Here is a 20,293-nt window from a genome sequence, read left to right on the forward strand (position 1 = left end):
GCTGTCAGGAGGCTCAAGTGTGAGAACAGGTGATCAGGTGGGCTGGGGAGCACAGAAGGTCACAGCCACACTGGTCCTGGGTGGGGAGGGGGGTCTACACAAGAGACACTGAGCCTGAGAAATACCCCAAACCTTTATTGTCCCCCATGGACACCCAGCAGTCCAGGGCTTCCAGTCCCTTTGGCAAGGTTTCGGATCCAAAGACCATTGCCTGAGCCCCAGGCAGGGCCACTGGCGCCACCCACAGGCTGCCCACCAGGCTCCCTGCCCAAGGGGCAGGACTCCTAAATTGGGGGCAGTCTCTGCTGTCAGGCCTCGGCACCTGGGGTGTCAGGGCCCCCACCCTTGTTCCGGAAGTGGTCTCGACTCCGCTTCCTGCTGCCGTGGAAGCCCACAGTCTCCACAGCAGGGGGGCCGGCCGCTGGCACACTGTGGGGGACGCCCTCGGGCATGCCCACCTCCTGCAGGCCCCCCTGAGGGCTGCCTGCCTCCTCAGCCTCTGGGCTCCCAGGCCTGGCCAGGTGAGCCAGCTCCACAGACCCCTCGCCCCCACCAGGCTCCCCTGCCTTCCTTAGGGCCCTCTTCCTCTCAGGTCTGGTCTCGGTAGCTCGGGTTGGTCTGGTGAAGATGACTCTTCCCTCCCCACTGCTAGACGGGTCCTGGTTGAACGAGGGCACATAGTCGCTGGGGGCAGCTGAGCTCTGGGAGCCCAGGAAGTCCAGGGCAGCGGCCCGGTTGCTCTGCTCGCTGGCCTCGGCCACGTCTTCCAGGCTATACTTGGTCCAGCGCTCAGGGTGGGCCACGTAGTCGGGAACAGGGGGTAACCTTGAGGGGACAAGGTTCTGCCTGGCTCTGCCTGGGCACTCTGCTAGAGGCCGGCCTGAGGGCACCAGGGGCTGCTTGAAGCCCCCACTGTCACCCACAAAAGCCTGGACCGTGGGGGCTGGAGCCCGCCTAGCCGCCCCCTCCAGGCAGTCAAAGATACTGTGGCTGCGCTGGGAGAAGGTGCTGCTCGTGCCCCGCAAGTGGAAAGGCTGCACAGCAGCTGCCAAGGGGGCCCTGGGCGGCGAGGGTGGCGTGTCAGGGCCTGAGTCCCCCTGGGCCTCCCCAGGCGGCCCCTCTGGGGACAGAGCCTCCAGCTCCACACTGCCAGGCAGGCTGAGGTCAGAGTCGGAGTCGCTGAGAGAGAGGGTGTGGGGAGGCAGGACGTCATACTCTGTCCCTTGCTCGACCTCCATGCCAGGAGAGGGCTCGCCGGCCCCCACCTCGGCCATGTGTGTCTAGGCCTCGGAACACCTAGACCAAAACAGCCCATGAAGTGTGTTTCCTAGAGTGGCAGGTGGTTCAAAGCCCCTGCCCCTGGGGTCTCGCCCTACCCCGAAAGCCCTCTCCTCACCTTCCTGTGTGCCGGGTGCCCGTGCTGATGCCCAAGCGCTGGCGGGCAGGGTGCTGGTAGAGGGGGCGGAGGCTGGGCTGTGTCCTCAACCCTGATGTCCCCGCACGGCTGTGTTCAGCTGCTCTGCTGTAGCTGAGGAAAGGAGGTAGGAAAGAAGGGACAGCCCATCAGACCCGACTGCAAAGGGGCAGAGCCGGCCCGGGGAGCGGCGCAGGCCAGGGAGCCGGGCTTTACCCGTCATCTCGCTCAGCACCAACAATCCTCAAGCTAAGTCTCAACGCAGCGACTAAGGGGCCTGCTGGTGCGGGGATGGTGGCAGCAGGCAGGCAGCCAGGGCTTGAACCCAGGGCCAAGGGCGGCCTCAGCTCTGCACTAAGGGCGCCGTGCAGGATGTTGAGAGGGCGCCGGGGCATCTGCCCGCCTGCGGAAGGCGGGCTCCCGTTTGCTGCGAGAGGCCCTGAGAGCTCGAGGGGTCTGCAGCCAAGTCCTGGGCGCCTGAGGGGCCAGGTCAGCCATCACCTGCAGCAGCCTTGCTGGGCCGAGGTGAGTGCCAGCCGCCCCTGCAGCTACTTCCAGGGGCGCGGCTCCCGCATCGCTCCCACCCCCTTCCCAGCTGAGCACAGCGGGGCCGCTGCAGGCGTCTGCGCTCCGCACCTGTATCTCCGGGCCCAGGGCGCCCCGCACCTGTGTCTCCAGGCCCAGGGCGGCCCGTGGCTGCCGAGCCCCCGGGCCCAGGCCAAGCGGGCCCGAGGACGCCTCCCGCCCTGCGCGCCCCCGCCCCCCGGGACTCGGCTCTCCCAATGAGGGGCAGCGCCGGGGGAGGAGGGAGCCCCACGGAGTCCGCTAGAGCCGACACCCGCCACGCAGCGTGCTGGGCAAAGCCGGGGCTCCGGCCGCCTCCCGCCCCCGGGCCGCCCAGGGAGCCACCGCCGAGCAGCGGGACCCGCGGGACCCGGTGGAGCCCCGCGCAGGGGGCCCCGGGGGCTGCGTCTCGCTCTCCGAGAGGCCGGGGAGTCCGCAGGGCACAGCTGCGCCCGGGCTGCGGGGCTGGGCCGGGTCTGCGCCCGGCTCCCCGCGGGCTGCGCCCAGCGCCTCGCCCGGGCGCAGGTTCCCCCGCCGGAGGCCCGGGTCCCGGGGGCGGCCCGGCTTCGCGACACTCGGGGCCCGAGGGGCCAGGCCTGGAGGCCCGGGAGGCCCAGGGACGTCGGGAAAGCGGGCTGCGCACACGGGCCTCCCCGGGGTGCCCCGGGCCCCCGCCGCCTTCCTCCCGCTTCACAAACCTGCCGGATTAACGCGGCCCGGCCGTCTCCATGTCGCGTCCCGCTCGGCCCTTTGGGAAACCGAGTCCTTTTCCAGACGAGCGCCGTAGCCGCCGGCCCTAGAGAACTACATTTCCCACAAGGCACTGGGCCGCCACGCCCGAAGCCTATCGGGGCGTGTAACCCTTGCGCATGCGCCCTATGCCTAGCTTACTTTCCCCGGAAGTGGCGTCACTCCTTCGCTAAAAGAACCCGGAACTGATTAAGGGGGCGGATGGGAGGCAGTGGCAAGGCTGTGACTCCCAGAATGCGCGAGGTCTAACGGTCAGCGCTGCGTCCCCGGGGCCCCAGCGCCCCCTGCTGGAGGCCGTCAGGACAGCGGCCCCTAAGGCCGGAAGTACGTCGCAGCGCTAGGCACGCGGGCACTTCCGGCCCCGGCCGGAAGCGGCGGGCCCACGTGCGCCCCGGGGGCGGGGCGGGCCTCGCGTTGAGCGCCCGGCTCCCGAGGCTGCGGGGCACCGCTGGGGGCTCCCGGGGCCTCTTCCTGCCGCGGAGTCCACGTGCCTGGCCCGCCTCACCCCGGGAGTCACCCCGGGAATCGGGGTCCCCTTCCTGCCGGCCCAGGGTCAGAGTTGGGGGCTCGTCTTCCCAGGCCGCGCCCCTCCTGCAGTGCGACCGCGGGGTGCCCGGGCCTGGAGCGCGGGGAGCGGAGGGCCGTCCCCTGGGCGCCCCGTGCTCGGCCGACCCGCCTGCAAGGCCGCGGGGGCAGACCCGCTGCGACCCCCGGCACCCCCATCGCGGGCTGCGGGCCTCCAAAGCCAGCCCCAGGGCGGCCATCCGAGGCGCACACGCTGCTCCGGCCAGGCCCTCGCGGCCTCGCGGGGTCAGTTTAAGGGCCGGTCGGGAGGCCCGCGGTGGCGTCACCGGCACTGCCCACGGGCCGGGGGCCGGGGGCCGAGCCCGCTGTGGTCAGTGCGGTGGGCTCCCCGGGCGGCCCGGCAGGTGCGTCCTGGGCCCCTGGACGGCGGGGCGCTTGGCCAGGCCCCTCCCGCGGGCGCGCAGCTCCCCGGACCCTCGGGCGGGGGCCAGGCTGGGTGGAGGGTGTTTCCGGCAGCACGGGGCTCAACAAAGGGGCACCTGGCACATGGCGTGCGCCCTGGGGACCCCAGCACCTCCCACTAACAGTGGGTAGCGCACCCGGCCTGGCAGGGACCACAGAGCCGGGGGGCCCACCTGCGCCTGGCTCCTCTGCCCCTTGGGTGCCCCCCCCCCCAGGTCTTAAAAACACTGGGCACAGCAAGGGGCCGCATGGCTTGTTAGCATGCCTGGTTTTTCCTCCTTTATTAAGTGGCTTCCAAGATGTAATTACAATTACAGGTGACACGTTAGAAAGGGCAGGTGCAGTGAAGGCGTAAGGCTGCTCATAGACCCAGCTCTACAGACGGGGCAGGAAGGAAACGGGTTATAAAAGGTGTGAGCCGCGTGGCCCACGGGGACGGGGGGCAGGAGGGAAGTGCCCTCGGTCCCCAGAGGAGGCCTGGCAGGACAGGCAGAGCCCCCAGGTGGCCCCAGAAGCAGAGGGAACCCTGCCCTGCCGTCCCCAAGGCCCACTCACATGCCACCTATAGGTGACGTCAGCCCCAAAAGGCAATGGGGAACTTCAGGACAAAAACAAAACCTCAGAAGTAAAAAGGGTAATAAGTGGAGCAGAGTAATACCAGAAAAGTTATCTACACAGGCGGTGACGGCCCCGCCTCAGAAACGTCCCATCTCTGGGCACTGCGGGGTCCCATGGCCCGAGCGCTGGGGCCTCAGTACACAGAGCTGTTCCGGATGCCACAGCAAAGCACCATGCTCAGGATCATCTCGAAGATCTGCGGGGAGGGCAGACGGCCGGTCAGCACCGGAGACCCCGGGGCGGGGGCCTGAGAAGGTGCCCCGCCCGCCCACTCACCATGATCACAGCGACCACAATGGCCGCGATGCCGATGAGGTACAACTTCCCGGAGAAGAGGTCATCGATCTTCTGGTGGCAGTCCTCCTGTGGGGGACAGGCAGCAGGCGGTCAGGGGCGCCGGTTCCCAGGCCTCCACGTCACCCCCCCCCCAATGCAACAGCCCAGGGTCACTGCCAAAAAAACACGGTGGGGGCACAATGCCAGCCCTCTCGGGAGAGGCATGAACAGGGCCCAGTCTCTGCCATGTTTACCTGACACCCGTTTTAAAACAAATGTGGAAACGTCCCATGCTGTGTGCGCCCTGTTCCTCTGAGATCTCTAAGCACGGGGCAGGCGCTGACCCGGGAGGTCAGGATACCCTCCACGCCCACCGGCAGTTGGACTCAGACAGCTGCCCCATCGGGAACCGGGCACGCAGTTCCCTTCCCCATGGCTCATCGGCGGCTCAGCTCCTGCGCAGGGCATCCCGACTCGCCAGGGCACCACCAGCGTGGCCACATCCCTGCTAGCAGCCTGGCCACCACCCAAGACCCTTGGAGGGTGGGGGTGGGGGGGGCAGACGGGGAGGAGGGGGAGCGAGCAGGCCCCACCCGGGAAGGCCCTGCCCACGGACACGCACCTGCAGGTTGCTCAGCAGTGTGCTGCCGGAGGGACACAGTTTGTTCTTGAGAATGGAGGTGGTCAGTGTGGTCAACGTGTTGGAGCCACAGCAGTTGAGCTGCAGAAACAAGGGGCCCACAGTCAGCCAGAGGAGACGACCAAAGACCCGCAGAGGCCCCTGCAGGAAGGGAAGGTGCCCGCCGCCTTCCCTTCCTCCTGCTCAGCACCTTGGCCAGCCTGACCCAATTCCCACGAGGGACCCACAGGTCCCAGAGAAGCCGCCCACCCCGGCTCACAGAGGGGGCCTCAACCCCCTTGAAGAGCAGGGCTACCAGGTCCCAAGGGGCCCTTCTTGCTCCTGAGGTCTGAACCAAGGCCAGACTCAGCCCCAGCCGGGCATTGCCCGCGCGCCCCAGCCCCCCCACCCCTCAGCTCTCCCGCACCGTCTCGTGGAAGGTCTTCACCACCGTCTTGGCGTTGTTGGCATCATCGTCCACCACAGCCTGCTGCAAGGCCTGGTCGTAGAACTGCTTCACGTCCTTGGCGATCTGGGGAAGGGAGGTCATCACACAGTGAGGGCCAGTCCCCAGGGTGACAGATCCAGCCATCCTGCCCCCGGAGCTCAGCCACCATGCCACCTCCTCCAGGAAGCCCTCGGTGGCCTCCTTACCAGGCCGGCCCCAAGAGGAGCCCCAAAGAGCACCCTGCAGCCTGACCTGGGCCGGGGGTGCCCCTCCTGCCCCTCCGAGCTGGGCCTAGTCATCCCCGCAGACCCCAGCTCACCTGGTCCTTGTTGACGAAGCCCCAGATGCCAGCGGCCACTTCACAGGCAAAGAGGATCACCAGGCAGGTGAAGAACTGGGAGGCGGGAGAGCAGAGAGAGGGTCAGAGCAGGCCGGGGATGACCAGCGTTTTCGGGGGCCCCAGACCAGTGGGGTGGCTTGGGGCTGGACTTTCACAGATGACCAATGTCCAAGTGACGAACGTATGTGGGAGGGAGGTTGGTGGCACCCACCCACCCCATCCCGACGGAATGAGCCACATGGAGCTCAGTGGCACAGTCTAACACTCGGCCCAGCGTTCTCATTGCTCCCCCGGGGCCCAGGCTCTGCAGGACGGGGCAGCCGAGGAGGGAGGGCGAGGTGAGGGCTCAGCAGGCGCAGATCCCTCCTTCCTCCCTCCCCGCAGGAAGGGGGTCACTGTGGGGTGCCTCAGTTTCCCCCGCTGGAGACACTGAATCAGGCTCCCACTGCCCATGCCTCCCGACTGGCCAGGCTCCGGATGCCACAGCCAGGTCTGAGCTTCGTGTCAGCGGGTGACACGTCCAGGGACACCCGAGGCTGGGACTTACTCCCTATGTTATTCCATCTGTGGAGCTTGGCCTCAGGACTCGGCCATGACAGCCGTCAGCCAGGGGGTACTTAAGGACAGACGGGGAAATGGCACCGGCATTTCGGGGAACGTCGCCGGGCCGCCGTGACCCTTCGTCCAGGGCCGACTGACTCGGCGGCGCCCCAGCTCCTGACCTCGCGCCGTCTCCCTGGAGCTCCTGGTTCTGCCGTGGGCGGCGGGCGTCAGCCCGTGGCCTCCACCTGCTCCCCACCCCTGCCCAGGACCTACCGTCCCCAGCAGGCACTGTGACTCCTGGATGGCGCCATAGCAGCCCAGGAACCCGACGAACATCATCACGGCGCCCACGGCAATGAGAATGTAGATGCCTGGACAGGGGACACACGACAGGCACCTCAGAGGCCACTGGCCCAGGGACATGCCGGGGCCTCATCTCCCCGGAGCCCACCCCCCAGACCTCTCCCCAGCCGTGTGCCCACACACCACTGCCCAGGGAGGGGCCGGGGGCCGATGCCTCGGGGAGGAGCAGCGAGGGCGCTGCAGCCCAGCTGCACTGAGAGCCTCAGTTTCCCCTCCTCAGCACCAATGCACTCTGGGAAGTGCGCAGAGAATGCGGGGTCAGAGCTCTGCAGGAACGGTCTCTCCCCGTGTGACCCTACAACCTGCACCACTCTGTTCCCACAAGCCTCTGGGATATGGGGGGGTCCAGGACCACCCGTCTTGGTGCCACGGTGGGGAGGGCCTGGCTGTTGGCTGGGGGGTCGGATGGAGCAGCCTGGGGATCCCTGGGCACCTTCTGCCACACCCCCTGCCCAGGCATACAGCGCCCACTCTTGCCGCGCTCTTGGGCAAGGAGTCAAACCTGGCTGCTCTGGGCAGCTGCCCCACCTGGGGCTTTGGGACTCGACTCTGCCCCTCAGGCGCCACCCCCCCCCCGGGGACTGAAGCCCCCTGGGCACGGTGGCCCGGAGGCTGGGGTGGCAGAGCAGCTGAGGAGGCAGAAAGGACTGCGTGGGGAGGAGGGGAACTGTGCCCCGAGAGGCTCCGGGCTGGCCATGCAGCCCTGCTTGGTGCCCTCGGCCCACCAGACAGGCCCTGTGCCCTTGGGAAACGCTGACCGAGCCCCTCCAGGAAGCTCCCCACCACTAGCCCTCCTGGCAGCCCCGGCCCAGCACCCGGTGGGCAGCCCCAGTCCTCTCCAGAGCTGGAATCCAGCTCTCAGCCGAGGGCCCACAGTCCCGGCCTGGCCAGCCCAGGGGAGGGAGCCTGGAGTTCAGGACCCATCGCCGGGCTCAGAAAAGGCGCAGACCGGACAGAGCCCCCAGGAGGCACCCAGTGGGCTGGCCGAGGGGCAGCCTCCTGCCGTAGCTGCCCTCAGCACCCTCGAGCTAGGCCTCCCTCCCTCAGGCCCTGACACCCCACTTGTGAGGGGAGGTGGGGCGCCAGGGCCCCCAGCCCCAGGTCACTATGTGAGGTTCAGTGAGATGCCGAGGGGGACCTGGGAAGGGAGTCTCATGTTCGGGGCTGTGAAGGGTCCTGCAAGGGGCCAGCAGACCCCAGAGCAGATGCCCAGCCTACAGTCCCCAGGGCTCACCCCCCAGTGCTGGAGACCCATCTGGAGCTCTTGCCCCTGGCTCTGCCAAGTGAGGAGGGCACTCACCTAGGCCTGCAGGGTTGCCCTGTGCTGATCACGCCCAGCTAACCCACCCCCTCATCCTGGCCTCGCACAAAGAGCTCTTGTGAGGGCCCAAGCCTGCCTGCCCTGCCCCGCCTCCCCCGCAGGCCCAGCCCGCATCAGGGCCGGCAGGAAGCTCCCAAAGGCCAAGGCTGGTCCTGGTCGGGCAGGGGCTCCACAGCCAGAGGGGCTGTAAGAGGGCACAGCAGAAGCCCAAGTCCAGAGGGTATCGGCCTGACCCGGCAGGCAGTCCAGGGGCTGAGGCTGCTGCCCCAGGGCAGGCGTCCCCAGCTGGGAGAGGCGGGCGGGGGCAGGGGGGTCGGGTGCAGCCTGGCGCCCATGAGGAGCACCTTCCTGGTGGGACACCTGCTCCAAAGTCAGCTTTGCCCCCCAGGTCTCCCTCCTAGGACCACTTCCCCACTGCAGCCTGGGCATAACCCCAAGGCCTCTGCCCTTCTGCCAAGGGCCACAGCAGCCGCGGCCCTCCCAAGCCACCCCCAGCCCTCCACTGCAGCCCGACCCGGAGCCCAGCTCTGGCCTGAAACAGGTGATCCTTCAGGTCCCCCCCAGCCATGCCTGACCTCCAGTTTGGCAGCCTTGTCCCCAGGAGAGGGACCCCTTCCCAGATCACCTGCCCAAGGGCTGGCTCAAGTCTGCCACCAGCAAAGCCCATCTCCCATGGGACCCCAGGTCCTGGAAAGGGGACGCAGAGGACAGGGTGGCAGCAGCCCTCATACATTTGGGCAGGACAGGGACAGGCTGGGTCTTCCCTGGTGGCTGCTGGCTTAGACTCCTGGGAGGGGGGAAGGAGAGGCTGCAAGGAGCACCCCTGCCCAGAGAAACAGCCCTTAAGGGCCCAGGGGACACCCCGAGTCCTCAGGCACCTGTGCGGATGGCCCAGGATTGGTGCCCCCTGCGTGCGCTCTCACGAAAGGCAGGCTTCTCCCGGGACCAGCCTGCAAGGGACTTGTCTGGGGGCCTGGGAACCAGTAGATGGTGGTTCAGGACCCTCCAGGGATGGCTGTGCCCAGGGAAACCACGGCCAGAGCCACACTCCCTGGAACCCAGCCCTCTCCTTCCGGCTCAGAGAGGCCGGTGGGCAGGGAGGAGACAGGCACCCCCTCTGGGATGGTGAGCATGCAGCCGGGCACATATCCCAAGTGTGTGGCCCCCAGAGGAAAGAGGCCTTGCACCAGGCCAGGGGCAGCCCCAGCTGAGCCCTGAACCCCGAAGGGGTCATACCCACTTCCCAGGTAGGCCTGTGGGGACATGGACGAGAGGGGCGGGCCCAGGGGCCATTGCTTTAAAAGACAAAAACATTACAGCAAACACTTCCAGGGCTCCACAGGGCTGGGCCTGCCTCCCACTGGCTGGGGCCCACCAGGGGGGTGCTCTTCTGCGCAGTGGGCCCTGCGCCTGGTCGCCGCTGCCCCAGGGATGGGGTGGGCGGGTGGTCCATTGCCCCGCCTGACAGAAGCTGGTGTCCCTGGGAGGCCACCAGGCCAATAGGCAGCCTAATCAGGCAGCAAGGTGTGCAGGGGGTGGCCTGAGTCAGGCAGCCCCCACCCTCCCCCCGGCAGCCCGAGTCTCCATCCCCGAGGCTCCAGCTCTGGCTCCGGCTGCCTCAGCTGCTGGTCTGGCTGCCCAGGCATCCGGCCTCACCCATTCCCAGGGAGCCTCCCCCAAAATACCCACCACATGACACAGCTCCCCCACCCGCCTCAGTGGCTGCCCTCCAGCTCTGGCTCAGCCCCCACAGCGATCTGTGGCCCAACAAGTCTCACACTCCTCACAGTTCCTGCTTTCTCTGTGCCTGAAGGTGGGGGTGCCCAGGCCTCAGTGCCTCACCCAGGCCCTCGGGGCCCCAGGCTGACCTAACCCCACAGGCTCTCTGGCTCCGTCTCACCCTCTTGCCCAGAGAACCCTTCCTGGTTGCCTCCGTCCCGCACAAGCACCCCACAAGCCCACTCAGGCCCTGCCTCCTCCTGGAAGCCCTCCCTGATTGCCTGTCTGTGGCTTCACTGAGCACGTGACCATCCATGCTGGCCCAGCCCGGAGCAGGCGGCCCAGGTGAACTCACCTACGTAGAAGGTGTTGGGTGCAGGCCTGTCTCCCAGCTCCAGGTAGAGGAGGTTGGTGGTCTGGGGGTCATGGCGGAGCCACAGGGCCACACCCAGGATCACGCCTCCAGCCAGCTGGGAAAAGAAGAGGGCAGGTGTTACCGTCGCCCAGAGCAGGGAGGCCATCCTGAGTAGCGGGGGCAGGAAGGAGGCCTGGGAGAGGCAGGGATTCCCAGGGACCTCAGGGGACCCAGTGTGGCTGGGCGGCAAGTGGGTCTGACCTTGACGATGAGGCCACACCCATGCCTACCTGAGCATCTGACCAACCCGGGCAAGCAGGCACCAGCTCCCCTTCACGCCCCAGGCCTCCCCACCGTCCACGTGCTGGCAGCCGAGCCCTTCCACTGCAGCACGGGGACCCCCAGCCAGGGACCCCGCAGGCCCCCAGCTCCACGTCCAACAGGGAAGAGAAACCGAAAAACAGGCCCCAAGAAACCAGATGACCTGTCCCCGAAGACCTGGCCAGGAGAAGGCCGCAGGAGGGTGACATGTGGAGGGAACAGTGGGGACATGTCCTGTGAGACTCAAGGCCCAGCATCACAAACTACCCCAAGGAAAGCCCCAAGCTGCCCCGGGGACTCCCGGGCAGTGGCGAGGGGAAGGAGGGGCTGTGGGCTGCGTCCCCTCCCTGGACCCTCTACTTTCGGCTCTGCTCAGGGGGAACCAGTCACCCACCCAGCACCAGCTGGGCTCCCACCCCAAGGGGGAGCTGCTGGCACCCCCAAGGGACCTGGCAACCTCCACCCCACACGCTGGGGGTGGGTCCTCAGCCCCCACCCCCCCAACCCCCCACGTTCAACAAGGTTTCCTGGCCTGGCGGGGGGGGGGGGGGGGGGCGGGAGGGGGACACGCCATGGCTGTGACTCTCTTTCCACCCTAAAGGTCCCACTGTGCACCTGCTGGCCAAGGTCCCTCCCAAGGCACTCAGGCCCCTGTGTACCCCTCAAAGGGCAGGGCCTCGTGCACCCAGCATCCTGTCCCCGCTCTCTGGTGCCTGTCACACCCAGGAGAGGGCTGCAGGAGCCGTGGGACCCGCGCTGGGGGGGGGGGGGCTGCGGACGGTGCCCGGAGTCCGCCCTTCTCTGGCTGCCATCTGCGGCTCCAGGGGAGGCTGAGGGTTGCCGTGGTAACTCTGGCCTGAAAACATCACTTATTCTGTTTGGAAACTGTGGTCCAGAGCTGGCTTTGTGAGATGTTCCAGGACAGAGGGGGAGGGGCGGGGAGCCCGGCCAGGGCCTCCCTCTGGTCACAGCGCCAGCCTCAGTGTCCCCGCGCAGAGGGAGCCCGGAGGACAGCGGCGCCTGTGGGCTGGGACCCCCTTCCCCGTGCAGCCCCTCACCCCAGGAGCTGAGGGGCAGGCCCAGGCTGGGGACGCTGGGATCCTCCCCCCGGTGCTCTTGGTGGGTTCGCACAACCAGCACCCTCACCTGGGGAAGGGCTCTAGTCAGGCCCCTCAATTCCCCGGGTCCCCCAGCCTGCCCTCTGAGGGTAACCGGGGGGCTGGGCCTGCCACAGGGCAGTGGGGAGCCCGGCTGACGTGCCCCCTCCCGCCGGCCCCAGGCCTGCAGGATCAGCCACTCCCACGGGAGAGCAGAGGGAGGGGTGGGAAGGTGTGGGCGGGGTCCAGAGCCCCGCAGTCCCAGCCCAGGAGGCAGACTGGGCCCCAAACCAGCGCCCGCCGGAAGGGCGCTCTGAGGCTAGCTGGTGACTCACGGCTAAGCCAGGGCAGTTTCGAATCTCAGCGTAAGGAACAGCCCAGTTTTCCAAACAGACGAGAGCTGTGAACAGACCCCTCACCAGAGAGGGGGTTCGGGCAGCAGGTGAAGACGGGGGAAGCCGCTCAGGGTCACCGGTCATAGGGGAGAAGGGAACAAGTCCCCGCGAGGCCCAACCCGGGGCTGCCACGGGGGGAGGGCACAGCTCAGAGGTTAAACAGGCACCCATGGGCGCCCTGCCACCCCCCTAGGTCCCCCGCCCGCCCCCGCCCCGGGTCCCCCAAGAGGAAGCAAAGCCAAGTCCGCACAGGGACTGTCCCTGCTGCTCCTGGCAGTTTCCCATGACACAGCCCCAAACTGAGAACAGCCCCGCCGTCTACCCACAGGGGCCTGGGTGCAGGACCCTCCCAGCGAGAAAGGGGGGACTCGCTGAAGCAGCGACACCCAGCGGGTCCCAGGGCTCGTGGAACAGAAACCGTTCCGTGCAGACGGAAACCAGGCCCGTGGCCGCCTGGCGGGGGGAGCACAAGGTCCGAGGACACCTCGGGGCCACAGATGTGTCCACTACCGTGAGGGTGGGGACAGTTTCACTGTCTACCTGCGTTGAAACTTAACACGCCGTATGTTTTTGTTATTTTGTTAATCTCTCGAGGGCACTTTTTCCATTGATTTTTTGAGAGAGTAGAACGGAGGAAGTCGGGGAGAGACGCCGACGTGAGAGCCACTTCCACGGGTCGCCTCCCACACGGGCCCCCGCTGGGGCCGGGGAACCAACCTGCAACCCGGGTACGTGCCCTTGATGGGAATTCAAACCCGTGACCCTTCAGTGCGGGGGGCCGACGCTCTAACCCGAGCGACACGGGCTGGGGCAACACACTGTACGTTCGAAACATGCACTGCTTACGGAAAATACAACTTAAAAAACAAAAACCAAGCCCCTGGCGACTGAACTCCTAAGCAGCAAGGCCTTTGGGGGTACATGTCTCTTCGGGGTCCCACAGGACCCAGGCTGCCATCCGGGGGGCTGCAGCCCATCGGGGCGGGCAGCTGGACATCCTGGGGTCACCAGGCCTGCAGCGGCCTGCAGCAAGTGCCGGCTCAAATCTGGTCCACGGACCCCGGGACGCACATACATCCATTACTAGGGCCCCACGTCTGTGGAAGGCGAGCGGAACGACCGTCTGTGAAACGAGGAGATGGGGGGTGAGCGCACATCTGTGGGCGCTGGGCATGGAGCGGCATTCAGACGCGGCACCCAAGCCTCGTCCCGCCGGCAGGGGCTCAAGGCAGGCCTGTGGGGGGGCCTCAGCCATCCACGCGGGGCCACGAGGCACCGCTCCTGCCAGCTGGCCGCAGCAAGGGGGCACCAGCCCGGGTGGGGCAGCCCTCGGGGGGAGCCCGCCACCTTGTCGGCTGGCAGGAGGGTCCCACGCCAGGGCCAGCACGGAGCTTTCGTAACCGGCAGAGGGTTCTGTTTCTGTTTCCATCTTCCTCCTTCTGAGAACTAATAAATAACCGCACTGCCGAGGGAGGGGGCTGCCAAGCACGCTGGGTTCCTGCCCGGTCGCTGTCTGGCTGCCTTTCCAAGAAGTCACTTCGAGGGAGCTGGGGGGGGGGGGTGATGCCAGGCAGGCCTGAGGCACCCTCGCCTCCCTCCCAGCCAGCACCCAGGCAGGAGAGGGCCCTTCCCCACCAGCACACAGGTCTCCAGCCCCCAAGGGAGGCCAGCCACCTGCCTCCCCACCCCCACTGGGCATGCCCAGTAGCTACCCCAAGTCCTGCCCACGCATTCCACTCCGTGGCAAGACAACTTCCTCTAAGGGCCGCCAGTCTCCAGCCCAGATCCCGGTGCCAATCCTCGCAGGGCGACCCCGCCGTGACCAAGACGGGCCGCCAGCTGGGGACACCCAAGGGGCCACCCTAGGCTCTGCTTGCTCACTCACCCCAACCCACCACCGCGCTGGGGCACGTGCCCACTGGGAAAATGCACTGTAAACACCCTGCCCGACTTGGCAACTGGGAGGGCTGGGGCCTGGATACCACGCCGAGGAGGCCACAGGGCCGAAGACAGGAAGCGAGGCAGGAAATGCCCTTGGAGACACTGGAGAAGTCAGGGCCTCAGCCAGGCCGCTTTCCGGCCGAGATGGGGGGAGGAGAGTCGGTGGGGAAGGGGGGTCCCTGCAGGCTGACCCTCGCCGCCGCCCACTATGAGGGGACAGGCCAGGCTCAGGCTTCCTGAGGGTGGGCGGCTGCCCCCAGGACCCGGCGAAGGCAGGAAGGACTCGCTCGGGAAAAGCAGGGACTCTCGTCTCACCAGGAAGCAGAAGCCACCGTCGGCCTCGGCCTCAGGAAGCCGCCGAGCGAGGCATCTAAAAATAGGTGTGGGGAGTTGGGGGGGGAGGACACTGGCCCTCCTGGGCCCCACTAGCTGGGGCGCACAGGTGTCATGTTCCACCAGTAAGTGAATGTAGGCCCTGAGGTCCCCCCAGCCCCGCCGCCACCTCTCAGGGCACCCGGGGCCCCAGCTGCTTTCATGGCCAGACCCCGAGCCTGCCGCCCATTCTCCGGTCAGGGGAGCCTGGAAATGGTCCGCTTCCCACCCCAAACCCACCCCACTGGCTGGAAGGGCCCCTCCATGGGAAGCCCTTCTGCCCCCTTGGGCCTTGCTGGGAGGGGCACGTGGACACAGACGTCCCAGCCACCTGCCAGAGAAGGCTGCAGGGGGCCCCACACTCTAACTAGGAGGATCCCAGTGGGCCGAGCACCCACTGGGGAGGGAGATGGGAGGTGGGTGGGCACAGGCAGAGTGTCCCGGGCCAGCAGCACTGAGAAGCTGCCTGGCACGGGCAGGCCAAGGGCTGGCACCTGCTCCCACCCAGGCCCAGCCACCTGCCCGGAGGGCCCCGGCCCTGGAGCATGCTGGGCTGTGAACCACTCCGGTTTTCAGCCCTGGTTTCCCCCCTGGTTTCTGGCCTGCCCCACTACTTCCTTACGTGGTCACTGCGAACCTCATGCCCTTATGGCCGGGCCCCAGAGGCGGCGGCAGAGGGGATGGGCCCAGCCCGGTGCCTGCTGCCGCAGGGGACAGTCCCGTTCGTGGGAGCCAGAGCTCCTACCACACTCAGTGCAGAGGGAAAGGCTGTCCATCCAGAGGGCAGGGGCCGAGCCCCTGGGGTAGGGAGCAGAGCTGCAGCCCGGAGCCCCAGGGGCACGGGTGGACAGCATGGAGCTCTAGGGCTCAGGCCTCCCACCCCCTGGGGCTGGCCGCCTAGGAAGGTGGGGTCCTCTCTCCTGCTCCCACAGCTGTGCCCAGAATCCTGAACCCCAGGGGTCTCGGCCTGAGTCTCCACGTCTACTGCCAGGAGCTGTTGCGAGAACCCCAGCACAGAACCAGCCTCAACACCGCCCACAGGTGACGGCACAGGTAAGACGGGTGGCAGTACCAGTGGACATGTCCCTAAGGCTGCCCCGGGCGTAGGACAGTCGGTACAGAGATCCCTGTGGGGCCACACGGGGAGCCAGGTGCGTCACCCGTCTACCTGCTCTACACGGCAGGCCAGGCCTGGCTTCCTGTCCCTTAATGACCATGTCACCCCAACGACGTCCAGTTAGTAGCAGGGGCCCGACTCTGAGAAAGAGGGCGAGGCGGGTCCCTGCTCACCATACCTCTGAGCCATTTTAGGACCCCACACCTGGGCCCTTGGCCACCCTGCCCGGAGCACCCTCACAACCCTGTGTCCAGCAAGGGTGGCTGCCCGGTCCCAGGTCCCCTCACTGCGGTGGAGCTAGAGGCCAGCTTAGGATGGGAGGCCGAACTGTCAGCGCCTTGGGCATGGCCCCCACCCACCTGCGGGTCCTCCCCGAGCATCCGAGAGCCTACTCGGGGGGGCCCCCAAGCAGTCGCATGCAAACCTGCTCCGCCATCAGGAGGAGGGGCTGGGCCAGGCCCCAAAGTACAGAGTGTGTATGGGAAAAGGACGGGGGGGAAGGGGGGGCTGAGAAGTCCAGAAGGTTCTGGAAGCCCGTTGGCTCAAACGGCATTCTGCTGGGCAGGTGGGAAATGGCTGGGAAGATTGCCGGTGCCACTTCTAGGCAAGCCTGGCCTTCCATTCAGGACAGAGTCCGGCCACGGGGCAGGTGATGTCCCCAGGGCTGAAAATCACCCAGCCCTCGCCGAGTGCCGGGCCTGGGGCCTGGGTCTTGGGTGCCAGGGCCAGTAAGAGCGCTGATGGGGCTCTCTCCCGCCCCCACCCCAGGGCCCTCTCCAAAATATGGGGCCAGTGCAAAGGTGACCGTCTGTCCCTCCCATGAGCTCCTGGACTATAAGTCCTTATTGATTTTATGACCCAGTTGCTTTCCCTCCATGGATTTCAGCACAGAAGTGAAAGCCTGGGCTCAAGTATTTGGGAGGGATGGTTGGGGCCCATCTCCTGTCCGGACAGGGGAGCAGTTTGAGATAAAGACACGGAGCTGAACTCACCTGCTGGGCGCAGAGCTGAGCTGGGTGGTGCTGGGGACCCTACAGGGAGGGCACCACATTGGCCCCAGGCCCCTTGCTGCTCAGAAACCCTCACTGAGGCCACCAGGCCCCAGGGACAGACCTCAGACTTCCTCTTCTGAACCTGGCCTACTACAGCAGCTGTTTCCCCAAAGCTCAGCCAGGGTCCCAGGAGGGCCAGGGGAGTCCATCACCCACCCAAAACCGGGCACAGGAACCCCCCCCCCCCCCCAATCTGCCAGGGCCACAGCCACTCTCACAGAAGGCAGGCGACAGAACCGCTAAGTGATAGACAGCCATGTGCTGTCTGGAAGTGAAAATTAAATGCCAGTTAGCGAGGCTTCTCATCAGCCTCGATCCCAGCCAGCTCTGGCCGCCCGGCCTCTGGAAGACAGCCACCGACTGCATTAGGTGGAGGAACTGCCAGTCCTGGTCACGGGACGCTCGCCACTCCTCTTCCCGCAGGCCCCACAGCACCTCCAGGGCTCCCTGGACGGCCCCCAAGGAGAGGGGGAGCACCACGCCCATTTCCCAGGTGAGGCCAGTCGCTGCCTGCACCAGGTCAGCCACTCAGGTGGGGCGAGTAGGGGTGGGAGTCCCTGCTCCCCCTGACCTGCCCCAGCAGTGGCATCTCAGGCTCCAGCCACCTCTGCCAGGAAGCTCCCGGCCCACCCCGACGGGCAGGACTTCCATGCTGCTTGTCACTGTGTCCCTACCTCACAGCCTCATGCCCGGCTGGCCCAAGGAGCCCCCGAGGAGGCGGTTGTTGGGGCAGACAGAGTGGAGGCTGCCTGGGGCCCAGGGTCTCAGCAAGTGTGGGTGCAGGCGTGCCTGCGTGGGCACGCAGGGTGACCACTCCTTCCTGGACCAGCATGCCAGGTCGCGTGAGGTCACCCCCACAAGGAGCCTCTCACTGTCTAAAAATGTTCCCGGATCCAGACACCCACCGTCAACCCTTCTCTTGGCTCCCACCCTCAGCACCCACTCCTGCACTGTGGCCAGGGTGCACAGCGAGTGAGTCGGGCTGGGCACTGGGAGCCTCCCTCCACCCAGGGCCCAGCCTACACCAGCCAACATCCATTCCCTGAGTTCGGCCCTTCTGTGTGAGCTCATCTGCCTACACCCCCAGGAGACAGCATTCAGAGGACCCCACTTCCAAGGGGAGGAAGCTGAGGCCCAGGAGCAGAAGAGCGGGGAGGGGGGCCTCTACCCAGGTCTAACCCTACCACACCATGCTCTCAGCCAGGCGATGCAGGGGGGTGCAGAAAGGGGCTCCTGCAAGGTGTGCCCCCCAGCCCGCATGGCTCAGTTCTGTATCCCGCTACCACAGGGGGTGACCCAGCATGGGCGGGTGGGGCCACAGTGGACAGGATGCAGTTCTGTGCTTGGCTGGGCAGGCCCAGGAGGGGAGAGGCCTCGGAAACATTTCCTCAAGTCTCAATAAAGAATGCCCCAGGGGATGTGTCTGCCTCCACCCCCGCTGCCTGGGAAACTACCAGGCTCGCCCAGCTGAGCTCCGACGGGGCAGGCTGCCCTGGAGACAGCCCCAGCTGGGCAGGTGGGAGGGCCAGGTACCCACTCCAGGAGAAGTCCCCTTCCCCGCCTACCCTCCACTTCCTGGGCAGAGTCCTGCCCTCACGCCCAGGCTCAGGGGCCACAGAGGGGCATCTGGGTGCCCCCTTGACCCCCTACACGCCAGGGTCAAAGCAGGCAAACACTAAGTCCATGATGCCACCACCCGTGCCTGGGGCCACGCCTGGCACACCCCAGGTTGATGGGACACCCCCACGCTATCCCTAGCTGGAGTTCAGTCCAGTCCCCGTCCTCTCCACCCCCAAATCCTTCGCTGCCTGAGAACTGCCCTGGAGCCCTGGCTGTCCAGGTGGGAAGCAGATGTCCCCCACCCCGCACACTCGCCCCAAGGGCCATTTTAGAAGTTCACCCTTCATGCGTCCACTTGAGAAATACACTGTCACCCGTCGGCATCCTGGTCCTGGGTGAGGAGGGGTGACAGCCCAGGGGAGCAGAGCAGCATAGAGGGGCCTGGGAGGGGGTCCCTGTCACTGCCCAGGGGATGGGCTAGGGGAGACAGAGCAAGCATGGCCATGAGAGGGGCTTCGGACACCCGCATTCCGGGTCACTCCACCCTGTTCCCAACTCCCACACTGACAGGAAATGAAAACAAAAGTCAAGTCCCATCAGTCACTGGCCAGCAGCTAAGACCCAGGTCAGGAAACACGCTCTCAGGGTGGTGGCCCGGGGGGACCCTCCTGCACCCCAACATGACCTTCCTGTGGCCGCTTCTTCCCAGAGCGGGTGCCCAAGGCCAGACCCAGACCCCGGGAGCTCAGGGACACCCAGGTCTTTGGGCTTCTGCCCTGTGCCAGCTGGAAGGGCTGCTGCTGCCCTACTCCCCTCAAGGCCTCCACGGGGCCCTGCGGGGAGGCCAGGCTGGGATCTCCATCTGCGGTCTGGGTGAGGAGGGCAAGGGATCAGGCCCCCACAAACTGTGGCCACCACGGGTGTGGGCATCTCAGTGCACAGGCCACAGCAGGCCCAGCGAGCCTGGACACCCCCCCCCCCCAAAAAAAACGATCTCCAGGGTGGCAACGGCTGACAGAGGGGTGAGCCGAGCTGCGCCAAAAGTGGAGAGAACGGTTCCCAAGACTCCCGCCGGGGATGCGCCCCCCCCCACCCCGGACCGGCCACCCACCCAGGGGCGGCGGCCTCGATGAGCTCATGGGGGCGGGACGCCGCGAGTCCCGCCCTCCAGCCCCCCTCGGGCCCCGCGAGGCAGGGTGGTCCCAGAAACAGCAGCCAGGGGGCCGAGCGCGCCGGGGACGCGGCCCTGAGCGCGCACCCGCCGCGCCCGCCGCCCTCCCCGCGCGGGAACCGACCCGAGGCCCCGAAGCGCGCGGGCCCGGCCTCGGGGCTCCGGGCCCCGACGGCCCCCGGCCCCCAACCCCGGCTCGCTGCGGCCCCCGCCCGCTAAGGAGGACGCGCGGCCCGCCCCGGGACCCCAACCCCGCGCCCCGCGCCCCGCGCGCACAGGTGGCCGCCCGACTGCGCGCGCGGCGGGGCCTAGCGGGGCGCACGGCCCCGGGCCCCCCGCCCCCCGGCCGGGGCTCACCCAGAAGACGAAATTGAAGACGAAGAGCAGGTACTTGATGCACTTGGTGCAGCCCTCCACCCCCATGGCGGCGGGGCTGCGGGCCGGGGCTGGGCGCGGGGCGCGGGCCTGCGGGCCGGGGCTGGGCGCGGGCGCGGGGCGCGGGCCTGCGGGCTGGCGGGCGGGCGGGGCCGGGGCGCGGGAGGCCGGGGGCGACGCGGGAGGTCGTCGCCGCAGCTGCGCGCTCGTCTCTGGCGGGGCGCGTGCCCGGGCCCGCTACTTATATGGCGCCGAGGCCCCGCCCCCGAGCCCGAGGCCCCGCCCCCGCCCGCGCGCCCCGCCCCCGGGGCTGCAGGGTCTCGGTGCAGCCGGAGCCCCGAGCCCCGCGCGCCGCGCTGGGCGCCTCCGAGCTCCCGGGGGGCTGCGCCTGGGCGCCCAGGGCAGGACCCGTCCCGCTCCCCCCCCGTCGTCCTTGGGCGCCCTGGGCTACCCAGGAGGCCGCCTGGAGGAGGTGATGTGCCAGGCGAGACAGCAGCAGCTTTGTTCACCACCACCCCCACCCCCCCACCACCCCCACCCCACCCCGGCCTGGGACCCTTAGGTGGGCACTGAGG

The 20,293-nt window shown here is 67.5% G+C and overlaps 2 protein-coding genes across 5 annotated transcripts; both read right to left on the reverse strand.

The window, feature by feature from the left end:
- Positions 1–115: 115 nt before the first annotated feature.
- Positions 116–2,824, reverse strand: TSSC4 (tumor suppressing subtransferable candidate 4). Of its 4 annotated transcripts, none has more exons than XM_087822459.1 (3): positions 2,677–2,824; positions 1,397–1,528; positions 116–1,296 (listed from the first exon to the last, which is right to left on the reverse strand). In XM_087822459.1, the coding sequence occupies exon 3, from the start codon at positions 1,272–1,274 to the stop codon at positions 309–311; it is 966 nt and encodes a 321-aa protein (XP_087678585.1). In that variant the 5' UTR covers positions 1,275–1,296; positions 1,397–1,528; positions 2,677–2,824; the 3' UTR covers positions 116–308. The 4 variants fall into 4 exon arrangements, with proteins under 4 accessions (XP_087678585.1, XP_016072004.1, XP_016072005.1 ...); XM_016216518.2 differs by lacking the exon at positions 2,677–2,824 and adding an exon at positions 1,631–2,098; XM_016216519.2 differs by lacking the exon at positions 2,677–2,824 and adding an exon at positions 2,051–2,069 and having other exon boundaries at positions 1,397–1,915.
- A 1,155-nt stretch (positions 2,825–3,979) lies between these two features.
- On the reverse strand, positions 3,980–19,804 carry CD81 (CD81 molecule). The gene is made up of 8 exons (XM_087822085.1): positions 19,701–19,804; positions 10,318–10,432; positions 6,833–6,930; positions 5,996–6,070; positions 5,656–5,760; positions 5,232–5,330; positions 4,610–4,696; positions 3,980–4,529 (listed from the first exon to the last, which is right to left on the reverse strand). Exons 1-8 carry the CDS (start codon positions 19,764–19,766, stop codon positions 4,467–4,469), a joined length of 708 nt encoding a protein of 235 aa, XP_087678211.1. The 5' UTR covers positions 19,767–19,804; the 3' UTR covers positions 3,980–4,466.
- Between the last annotated feature and the right edge of the window lie 489 nt (positions 19,805–20,293).

The sequence above is a fragment of the Miniopterus natalensis genome, chromosome 11, assembly GCF_054644295.1.
Source record: "Miniopterus natalensis isolate mMinNat1 chromosome 11, mMinNat1.hap1, whole genome shotgun sequence".
In the NCBI taxonomy this organism is placed as follows: domain Eukaryota; kingdom Metazoa; phylum Chordata; class Mammalia; order Chiroptera; family Miniopteridae; genus Miniopterus; species Miniopterus natalensis.

Bases quoted from the DNA above. Each gene is read 5' to 3' on its own strand.
- TSSC4 (XM_087822459.1), bottom strand. From the start codon at position 1,274: ATGGCCGAGGTGGGGGCCGGCGAGCCCTCTCCTGGCATGGAGGTCGAG.
- CD81 (XM_087822085.1), bottom strand. From the start codon at position 19,766: ATGGGGGTGGAGGGCTGCACCAAGTGCATCAAGTACCTGCTCTTCGTC. The intron at 5,761-5,995 runs GTGAGCTGGGGT...TCCCTTCCCCAG, and splicing joins GCTTCGTCAACAAGGACCAG to ATCGCCAAGGACGTGAAGCA. The intron at 4,530-4,609 runs GTGAGTGGGCGG...CCCTCCCCGCAG, and splicing joins TTGTGGTCGCTGTGATCATG to ATCTTCGAGATGATCCTGAG.